This window comes from Anolis sagrei, chromosome Y (genome assembly GCF_037176765.1).
Source record: "Anolis sagrei isolate rAnoSag1 chromosome Y, rAnoSag1.mat, whole genome shotgun sequence".
In the NCBI taxonomy this organism is placed as follows: domain Eukaryota; kingdom Metazoa; phylum Chordata; class Lepidosauria; order Squamata; family Dactyloidae; genus Anolis; species Anolis sagrei.
Window position 1 is genome coordinate 73,609,101 of NC_090035.1, and position 10,984 is coordinate 73,620,084.

The window sequence follows — 10,984 nt, forward strand, 5'->3', positions numbered from 1 at the left end:
TTCAGCGGTTTAACTCGATGCCCCACTGTGGCCTACATAATCCAGTTCAAAGCAGATAGTGTGGATTTTCTACTTTGATAATCTGGATGATATAGCAGTATAGAAGGGGCCATAGTTGAGGAGATGCACCCCTCCCTGGGTTTGTATAACAACACTGAGATCACCTCTACAGCCTATCACAAGGGATCTGGTTATTTTTTCATTCTAGGGAAATTGATGGAGAAATCAGTGCAGATGGCCCGGCATTGCAGGTAATTGTTTCTTTTGCTTGCGTATTTCAATATTTTTCGACACAGTTCAAGGGCTGGATTGAATGAATGCATCCACCATCCTGAGAATCTTAGCTTAGATGTTGAAGTTGGAATTTATTTTTTTTTAAATACCTGCTTGAAATCACGTAAAAACTAGGGTTGGATAGGTTCGTTCGGAAGAGCCTGAAACAAAAAAACTTGCAACTTTTGACTTTCGAAGCGGTTTTGAACCATGCAGGAAAGGTGGGAGAGGCAAATCCAAATTTGAACCACTGAACTTTTTTTTTCCAGAAATAGTCCATAATGTGCAGATGTCTCCCAAGGTTATTTTAATTTTCAGAACCATTAAGCAACTTTGGTAAAACCTAAAAAGTTTTAAAATCTCATGCTTTCCCTCCCCTGGCGATGCAAGGGAGGGATGAGGCGGGCATGGCTAAGCACAGTGTAATGAATCCCACCACTGCCACCAAAATATAAAGAAGCAGTGAGTAGTGGGATTATTATATATATTTTCCCTGTCAATAAATTTAAATTAAAAATCTTTACTATTACTCACTGCGCTATTATATTTTGGTGGCAGCAGGAAGCAGCGAGTAGTGGGATTATTATATATATTTTCCCCGTCAAGAAATTAAAATTAAAATATTTACTATTATTCACTGCATTATTATATTTTGGTGGCAGCGGTGGGATTCATTACACACAGCCATTGTTGTAGTTTGTGAAGGCCAGGCCCCCAAGGGTAGAGAATGCAAAAAGCCCTGCTGTTAAACTACATTTCCCACATTCATTAGCCAAAATGGCTGAAGGACCCCTATAGCTGTCAAATGGCTGAAGGACCCCTATAGCTGTCTGTAGCAGTCGTCATCTAAATATAAAATAAACTGATTGAATCTACAAAGGTGTCTAAAGAAAGCAGCAAAGCAATAAGCAACTTTTGCAAAGCCAAGAGAACTTAAACTGCTTAAAAAACCAATCATTTCACTTTGGCCTGATTGCCATGAACAAGGTACTGGCGCAGCCAGCCCTTTACATCAGTAAGTAATGATAAAATAAAATGATTGATTGCATCTGCAAATAGGAATAAATGGATGGCTGTGTTTTGAGGGTCCCCTCCAACTCAGTAGAGGAAGCAAAAGGATGTCAGGAGAGTTTGGATGGTGTCTTTCTGCCCAGAAGAAGGGGGGTCAGTCTAGATGTCCCTTGATGGGGTCTCAACTATTATTTTTGTTCTCCACCAATTTAACACAGCTTGTGCCACACAAACAAAGTTTCTGGAGTAGAACAGCTCCTTTCAAAGTAAAGACCACCCAATGAAACAGGAAATAACACTTTCAAACCAGGAACAGATTTTCTTTATTATTAAAAATTGTTTTTTATAAAGGACTTTGAAAATTCATCAAAAATCCACGGATATGTCAAAGGTTATGAAATTTGCTGAGCTAACAGTGGTCCATGTGTTCTACCACTGTAGCAAGTTTCATTAGGATTGGTCTAAAAATGAGGGAGGGAGAATCCCCTGAAGTTTCTCCAGTACCAGTGCTGTTTTTTTTCCTACAGCACATGAGTGTCTGCCATTAACGAAGCAATTCGGAAGTTTCGGAAAGTTTTGAATGTTTTTAAAAAAAATTTAGAAGTGACTTTAGAATCAAACCACCAGCGCCCCCTACATCCAAAATGAGTTTTGAACCTTTTTTTATCAACCAAGCCTAGTAAGAACCATCCTGTCATCACAGCCAGGTTGGAAGTGGAAGGGTTGGGTTCTTCTGATTTTTCCGGGCTGTCTGGCCATGTTCCAGAAGCATTCTGTCCTGATGTTTCACCCACATCTATGATAGGCATCCTCAGAGGTTGTGAGGTTTTGAAGGGTTCTCTACTCTATGAATGTCATGAGATCCAACCATCAGGTTGAGAGGTATATGGGAGGGAGGTGCATTTATGAATGTGATGACATCCAACCAACCAGCACTGAGTACATCTAGATTATTTTTAAATAGGAAAAACTCTGCTCCACAGTTTGACTGATTCTCACATTTGTCCTAAAAGGAGCGACTCTGAATTCACTGTGCTAGAGTTGTGCCTCATTCCCTCTCATGCTTTCTTTCTCCCCAGACAATGACACCTCCCAAGACTGGAGTAGACAAAATACTTGAGAAAACCTTCCTGAAGTATGCAGGACAGGTAAATAGTTTGTAAATTCCCTGAGAAAAGAGGAGAAAGATGAGAAAAACACACAGCCTGGAGTAAACGAGCGCATTGGGTGCACCATCCAAGCCATAAAAAAAATAAGGAAGGTCAAGGCCCGATCCCATTAAAAGGCTGGGGGAGGCTGTATGAGCTGCCAGACTTTAAGACTATTGCAATGGTTCTTAACCTGTGGGCCACGGACCACCAGTGGGTCATGAGGACGAAAATCTGGTCCACTTTATTTTATTTTATTTCCACTCTTTTTCGCGCCACCTGCCACCCCTGTCGCAAAATATGGCATATGTTTTGTATTAGAAACTAGAGCTAATGTAGTCTATCCAATGCAATTTTTGAAACAGCACCCCAAATAACCAAATTGAATCTAAAGTTGACCAAAAACTGATTCTTAACCCTTTTGGTACTAATGTTGGAGAGTGGTCCCTGGTCAAATAGTCCTTGGTCAAAGTGGTTCCTGGTGAAAGTAGTCCCTGGTCAATTGGTCCCTGGTCAAAGTGGACACTGGTCAAGTAGTCCCTGGTCAAAGTAGTCCCTGTTTAAAGTACTCCCTGGTCAAGTGGTTCCTGGTTGAAGTGACCCCTGGTCAAAATGGTCCCTGGGCAAGTAGTCCCTGGTCAAAGTGGTTCCTGGTCAAAGTGGTTCCTGGTCAAAGAGATCCCTGGTCAATGTGGTCCCTGGTCAAAGTGACTCCTGGTCAAAGTGACCCCTGGTCAAAGTGGTCCCTGGTCAAAGTGACTCCTGGTCAAAGTGACCCCTGGTCAAAGTGGTCCCTGGTCAAGTAGTCCCTGGTTGTTGAAGAGAGTGGTCCCTGGTCAAAGTGGTTGCTGGTCAAAAGTGGTCCCTGATCAATTGGTCCCTGGTCAAGTGGTTCCTGGTCAAAGTGATCCCTGGTCAAAATGGACCCTGGTCAAGAAGTCCCTGTTTAAAGTAGTCCCTGGTCAAGTGGTTCCTGGTCAAAGTGACTCCTGGTCAAAATGGTCACTGGCCAAGTAGTCCCTGGTCAAAGTGGTCCCTGGTCAACGTGGTCTATGGTCAAGTGGTTCCTTATTAATGTGATCCCTGGTGAAGCGGTCCCTGGTCAAGTGGTCCCTCGTCAAAGTGGTCCCTAGTCAAGTGATCCCAGATCAAAGTAGTCCCTGGTCAAGTGGTCCCTGGTCAACATGGTCCATTGTCAAAGTGGTCCCTGGTCAACATGGTCCATGGTGAACATGGTCCCTGGTCAACGTGGTCCCTGGTTAAGTGATCCCTGGTCAAAAAAAAGTTGGGAACCATTGGACGATTGATTAGCCCTGATCCTGGCTGGCACAAAGAAGATGGAGATGTTCATTGGCCTGGCTGTGTGGCTGACCATTCTTACATTTTTGTTTCTCACAGGACCAAGAAGTGGATGCCAATCAATTCCAACGCATCTTGAACGAAAGTATGACTGCATGTGAGTACCTCTCTCTCCCCTTTCTTTGAATTCGGACCCTAGAACTTGAAATCACAAGGAAACTTGACATTCACTTCATCCCCTACCGTTGATGTGATTCACTTCCTCTCCCATTCTTTACTGTGGGTTAAGAGGAAACGCAGCAATTGTAGTGATAGGCCCACAGCAAGGAGGGAAACACTGATTTACTTCCTTCTTGCACTTGAGAAAGATTTCAAAAGTTTGCTCCTTGCTGAATGAGATTAGAAGGGTTTTTACACATTTTTTCCCTTTCAGTATTTTTAGGTGAAAAATTGAAGGACGTTTTTAAAAAATGTATTTTGTGCAAAAAGATCTTCAGTACAATTTAAAACTAGGTATTTCTGGGATAAAAACAGAACACTTTTCTCATGTACAATATAAAAATACAAAAAAAGCAGTCAACAAAATAACCCTTTTTTCCAGTGACATTCTTGGAGACGGATGGCTTTTCCAGGGAGCAGTGCGAGAAAATCATCCGGCATTTCAGTGTATCCTTCTGGTGTAAAGTAAGCAGGGAGTCATCACTCAAAGGAAGCCTAAGAGTTGAAAGGAACCCAATGATTCTGATCTGAGCTTTAGCACAGCAGGTTAACAACCAGTTGCAGTAAATCTTGCCAACTGGAAGGTTGACAGTTTGAAGCCCGGGTCAAGGTGAGCTCCTGGCCTTTATAATAATAATAATAATAATAATAATAATAAGCCTTTATTTATACCCCGCTAACATCTCCCGAAGGACTTGGTGCGGCTTATTAAAATGCTGAACTTGACAGGTGAGATAGATAGGTTTTTGGAGATAGGTGCGGTGTGCAGACAATCTTAAATCTCTAGTAAAGTGCAATTGGGACATGATGCTAGGAGTTTCCTATTCTGGGAAGGCACACTGGAACAAGCTCTTCCTAAAGACTGCCAATGTTGGGGCTTGTCTGATATCCTTGGGGAGAGAGTTCCAGAGTCGGGGGGCCACCACGGAGAAGGCCCTGTCCCATGTCCCCACCAATCATGCTTGCGACGCAGGTGGAATCGTGAGCAGGGCCTCTCCAGATGATCGGAGAGATCGTGTGGGTTCATATACGGAGATGCGGTCACGCAGGTAGGTGGGTCCCAAACCATTTAGGGCTTTGTAGGTAAGCACCAGGGCCCCTGGTGGCTCAGTGGGTTAAAGCACTGAGCTGCTGAGCTTGTTGATCGAAAGGTCGCAGGTTCAATTCCGGGGAGCGGCGTGAGCTTCCGCTGTCAGCCCTAGCTTCTGCCAACCTAGCAGTTCGAAAACATGCAAATGTGAGTAGATCAATAGGTACCGCTCTGGCGGGAAGGTAACGGCGCTCCATGCAGTCATGCTGGCCACATGACCTTGGAGGTGTCTACGGACAGCGCTGGCTCTTCGGCTTAGAAATAGAGATGAGCACCACACCCCAGAGTCAGACATGACTGGACTTAATGTCAGGGGACTACCTTTACCTTTACCTTTAGGTAAGCACCTGCACCTTGAATTGGGACCGGAAAATGAACAGCAGCCATTGGAGCTCCTTAAACAGGAGGGTTGACTTCTCCCTGTAAGGAGCACCAGTTCACAACCTGGCCGCCGCCCGTTGGACCAGTCGGAATTTCCAGGCCGTTTTCAAGGGCAGCCCCACGTAGAGCGCATTACAGTAGTCCAATCTGGAGGTGACTTTAGCCCAGCTTCTGCCTACCTAGCAGTTTCGAAAACAGCAAAGTGAGTAGATAAATAGGCACTGCTTTAAGCGGGGAGGTATTTAAGGCACCCATAAAGAAATTCCAGAAAAAATGCCAGCAATTTGATTGAGGAGGAAGTTTACAACAAAGCCCTTTGGCAGGGAAAGGGGAGCAACAGCACCCCCTGTGGCCGGAACTAAGCACAGCCTCCAAGATGCTGAAGATGGGAATGCCTATATATATCTCTATCTGTGTACAGTGTCTGTCTTGTCAGTGTATAACGGCATTGAATGTTTGCTGTATATGCATTCTGTGATCCGCTCTGAGTCCCCTTCGGGGTGAAAAGGGTGGAATATAAATACTCTAAATAAATAAATAAATTCATCTAGGCCGATTTCCTGCTTGTACTGGAATCCACAACTAAACCATAAAATAAATACACTCCATCTTTCACACAATAGCACTTCAAATATTGGGAAATGTCTATCATATCTGAAGGACTGTAATTTGGATCATACGATGCACCATTTGCTTCTCCTTAACTATACCACAGAGCAGGAAAACAAACAAGTTGACTTTGCATGATTTTCAGCAGTTTTCCTGTAGGATGCAAGAATGGCAGGTGAGTGTATATTCAGAAAACAGTTTCTCTGAATGCATCTATACTACAGAATCACAACATTTTGATACCACTTTAAGTCTATCCCAGTGGTTATCAACCGGGGGTCAGGACCTCTGGGAAGAAGGTCACAAGAGACATGTCAGAGGGGTTGCCAAAGACCATCAGAAAACACAGTATTTTCTCTTGGTCTTGGGGGTTCTGTGTGGGAAGTTTGGCCCAATTTTGGTGGGGTTCAGAATGCTCTTTGATTGTAGGTGAACTATAAATCCCAGCAACGACAACACCCAAATATCAAGAGGTGGGGTTCAGAATGCTCTTTGATTGTAGGTGAACTATAAATCCCAGCGACAACACCCAAATATCAAGGTCTATTTTAACCAAACTCCGCCAGTGTTCACATTTGGACATATTGAGTACTTGTGCCAAATTTGGTCCAGATCCATCATTGCTTGAGCCCACAGTAATCTCTGGATGTAGGCGAACTACAACTCCAAATCTCAAGGTCAATGCCCACCAAACCTTTCCAGTATTTTCTGTTGGTCGTGGGAGTTCTGTGTGCCTAGTTTGGTTCAATTACATTGTTGGTGGAGTTCAGAATGCTCTTTGATTGTAAGTGAACTATAAATCCCAGCAACTACAACTCCCAAATGTCAAGATCTATTTTCCCCAAACCCCACCAGTGTTCACATTTGGGCATATGGGGTGTTGGTGCCAAGTTTGTTTCCAGATCCATCATTGTTTGAATCCACAGTGCTCCCTGGATGTAGATGAACGATAACTCCAAAACTCAAGGTCAATATCCACCAAACCCTTTCAGTATTTTCTACTGGTCATGGGATTTCTGTGTGCCAAGTTTAGTTCAATTCCATCGTTGGTGGGGTTCAGAATGCTCTCTGATTGAAGGTGAACTATAAATCCTAGGAACTACAACTCCCAAATCACAAAATCAATCCCCCCCCCCAAACCCATCAATATTCAAATTTGGGTGTATTAGGTATTTGTGCCAAGTTTGGTCCAGTGAATGAAATTTGGAAATTTTAGGTATTTGGGCCAAGTTTGGTCCAGTGAATGAAATTTGGAAATTTGGTCCAGTCCAATGAAAATACATCCTGCATATCAAATATTTACATTATGATTCATAACAGTAGCAAAATGACACTTGTGAAGTAGCAATGAAAATAATGTTATGGTTGGGGGGTCACCATAACATGAGGAACTGTACTAAGGGGTTATGGCATTGGGAAGGTTGAGAAGCATTGGTGTATCCAATGTTATCTTGGGAATTGTAGGTCCGTTGTCCTAAGGCACGGTGCCAGAGACAACACACAGAGAATTCTAATTGCCACTCGAAAGTACACACAGACATTGAAAGAGATTAAAAACAACATTGCATTGACTCTTGTACATATATTGCAGGTAGGAAGGCGTTAATCTGTGTTTTATGTTCTTCCCAGCATATATTCCTGGTTTACGATGCAGACAAGTCCGGCAGCATGAACACCCATGAAATCCGGCTGGCGTTGGACGCTGCAGGTGAATAGGATAGAATAGTATATTTCCTCGAGTAGGCGTGGGCAAACTTTGGCCCTCCAGGTGTTTTGGACTTCAACTCCCACAATTCCTGGCCTTCAACTCCCACAATTCCTGGGGAAAAGGAAGGAACCTGAGGCCAGGAATTGTGGGAGTTGAAGTCCAAAACACCTGGAGGGCCAAAGTTTGCCCATGCCAATTCTACATAATCAGGGAACATGAAGTTGTATTAAAATATTGCTGCTTCTGCTTTGATGCAGGATTCCACTTAAATAATCGGACAACGGAGGCCCTTGTGAAAAAATACGGCAACCCCTGGCTCCAGATAGACTTCGACAGCTTTGTTTCCCTGATGGTGCACCTGGAAAGTGTTTTCAGTAAGGCCAGAAAGATCACTCAAGTGTCCTTGTTCTCATTCTTCCTTCAGTATACTTAAACTCCACAAGTTATCTTATCCATAGTCCAAGAAGCACAAAACTGGGACCCAACGAGTTGCAATGGTCAGTTCCAGATTCAGGAGGCATGGCTTCCTAACCAGCCAGATTCAAAAGCCTTTGACCTTTGCCAATTTTTGTGACCCTGAGATTGAGCCAAGGGGACCCCTTTTAGGGTTGGGACTCACGGCTAAAGCAGTGCCCTTAAGGAATTGTTATCCTGATATGAAGTATCTGTTTCTTTCACTAGTGTGGTGCAAAAAACATGATACCAACGGAAATGGAGTTGTCTACATGCCAGAAAAAGAGGTAAGCAAATGGGGATAAATTGTAGCCTTTTTTATAGATCACTAGCTGTACCCGCCACACATTGCTGTGGTCAACCTTCTTTCTTTTTCTTTCTTTCTTTCTTTCTTTCTTTCTCTCTCTCTCTCTCTCTCTTTCTCTCCTTCCTTCCCCCTCTTTACTTTGTTCCTTCCCCTTTTTTTCTTTCCTTCTTCCTTCCTTCTCTACCTCTTTCCTTCCTTTCCCCTTTATCTTTCCATTCCCTTTTCTCTCCTTTCTTCCTTCTCTTCCTCTACTTTCTTCCTTCTCTACCTCTTTCTTTCCTTCTTCCCTTCGCTCTTTGCCTCCATCCATCCTTCCTTTTCTCTCTCCTTCTTTCTTTCCCTCCCTCTTTCTTTATCTCCTTTCTTCCTTCTCTACCTCTTTCTTTCCTTCTTTCTTTCACTCTTTGCTTCCATCCTTCCTTCTTTCTTTCCTTCTTTCTTACTCTCCTTTCTTCCCTCCCTCTTTCCTTCGTTCCCTTTTTTCTTTCCTTCTCTACCTCTTTCCTTCCTTCCCCCTTTATTTTTCCATTCCCTTTTCTCTCCTTTCTTCCTTCTCTACCTCTTTCTTTTCTTCCTCCCTTCGCTCTTTGCTTCCATCCTTCCTTCTCTTTCCTTCTTTCTTTCCCTCCCTCTTTCTTTCTCTCCTTTCTTCCCTGCCTCTTTCCTTAGTTCCTTCCCTTTTTTCTTTCCTTCTCTCCTTCTTTCTTTCTCTACCTCTTTCCTTCCTTCCCTCTTTATCTTTCCATTCCCTTTTCTCTCCTTTCTTCCTTCTCTACCTCTTTCTTTCCTTCCTCCCTTCACTCTTTGCTTCCATCCTTCCTTCTCTCTTTCCTTCTTTCTTTATCTCCCTCTTTCCTCCGTTCCTTCCCTTTTTATTCTTTCCTTCTCCCCTTCTTTCCTTTTCTATCTCTTTCCTTCCCTCTCCTCTTTATCTTTCCATTCCTTTTTCTCTCCTTTCTTCCTTCTCTACCTCTTTCTTTCCTTCTTCCCTTCGCTGTTTGCCTCCTTCCTTCCTTCCTTCCTTCCTTCCTTCCTTCCTTCCTTCCTTCCTTCCTTCCTTCTCTCCTTCTTTCTTTCCCTCCCTCTTTCCTTCTCTCCCTTCTTTCTTCTCGACCTCTTTCCTTCTTTCTTTCCCTTCCTCTTTCTTTCTCCCCTTTCTTCCCTCCCTCTTTCCTTCATTCGCTTTTTTTTCTTTCCTTCTCTACCTCTTGCCTTGGCACCATCAGTAAAGGAGAGAGGGAGACCCAAAAATGTGGGCCTGGGGTAGCCAAGGGTCTGCCTGCCCATTAAAGCCGAATCCACAAGGTCAACAAAAGCTCACTTGTTGGTTTTCTTTCTTTCTTTCAGTGGATGGCACTGGCCAGTTTCCCTTGATTTGGAAGAGATCTCCTTGCCAACGCCTGCTTTCTTCATCCCCTGCTGATGACCATTGCACTTCATTATATTCACAGAGCATTAATTACACTTAATTACAGGAGCCCTCAGTGGCGCAGTGGGTTAAACCCTTGTGCCAGCAGGACTGAAGACTGACAGGTCAGAGGTTTGAATCCGGGGAGAGCACGGATGAGCTCCCTCTGTCAGCTCCAGCTCCTCATGCAGGGTCATGAGAGAAGCCTCCCACAAGGATGGCAAAACATCAAAACATCCGGGCGTCCCCTGGGCAACGTCCTTGCAGACGGCCAATTCTCTCACACCAGAAGCGACTTGCAGTTTCTCAAGTCACTCCTGATATGAAAAAAAATGACACTTCTCAAATTCGACAACCAGAATAAACACATCACAGAAGACAATTTCTTTGGATCGTGTCATGCAATGGATGATTACAGCGGAAAAGAAAAGCAATACAAAGAGAACTGTGAAGCATATATATTGATTAGAAAATCACTACATATAATTCTTCTATTGAGGATAGCGACACTGACATTCTAAATTGTGCCTTTAATTGAGTTCTGTTCTAAAATTGTATTCCAAATATTGAATCCTGAGTCTTATTTCGGGGAGAAAAATCAAGGTATCGTTCCAGTAAATAAAATGATTGATGCAATACTTTTCTATGTATCCACATATACATAAGGATTAGCTCCTGTGATGCGCCTCACAAGTTGCAAGGCAAGCCCATTTGCCCTAGAAACCCACACCATATACCTCGTATGGCAATGGATAGGATTTTGAGTTAAGGGGACCCTACGAAGAATGAGGGACTTCCTAGTCACCTTGTCGTCAACAAACCCTGCTCAAGTCTTCCAGACTCAGAGCAGCCATGGCTTCTTGAATTGAGTCCATCCATCTAAAACAGGCATGGGCATACTTTGGTCCTCTAGGTGTTTTGGATTATAACTCCCACAATTCCTAACAACCTCAGGCGCTTTCTATTACGGTCTTTATATCACAAAATAAAAAATGTATAGGTAAAGGTAAAGGTTTTCCTCTGACATTAAGTCCAATCGTGTCCGACTCTGGGGGTTGGTGGTCATCTCCATTTCTAA

General features: G+C 43.5%; 1 protein-coding gene across 1 annotated transcript in view; it reads left to right on the top strand.

Annotated features, from left to right (window-relative positions):
* Positions 1–10,544, top strand: part of LOC132780613 (calpain-12-like) — a 37,085-nt gene extending 26,541 nt beyond the window's left edge. Inside the window, exons 13-22 of the mRNA XM_060784341.2 lie at positions 209–251; positions 2,364–2,432; positions 3,831–3,888; positions 4,333–4,397; positions 5,000–5,007; positions 6,142–6,205; positions 7,660–7,738; positions 7,996–8,112; positions 8,420–8,478; positions 9,846–10,544. Of these exons, the coding sequence (XP_060640324.2) occupies positions 209–251; positions 2,364–2,432; positions 3,831–3,888; positions 4,333–4,397; positions 5,000–5,007; positions 6,142–6,205; positions 7,660–7,738; positions 7,996–8,112; positions 8,420–8,478; positions 9,846–9,872 (589 nt within the window). The 3' untranslated portion in view covers positions 9,873–10,544. The remainder of the gene's footprint in view (positions 1–208; positions 252–2,363; positions 2,433–3,830; positions 3,889–4,332; positions 4,398–4,999; positions 5,008–6,141; positions 6,206–7,659; positions 7,739–7,995; positions 8,113–8,419; positions 8,479–9,845) is intronic.
* Positions 10,545–10,984: the final 440 nt, after the last annotated feature.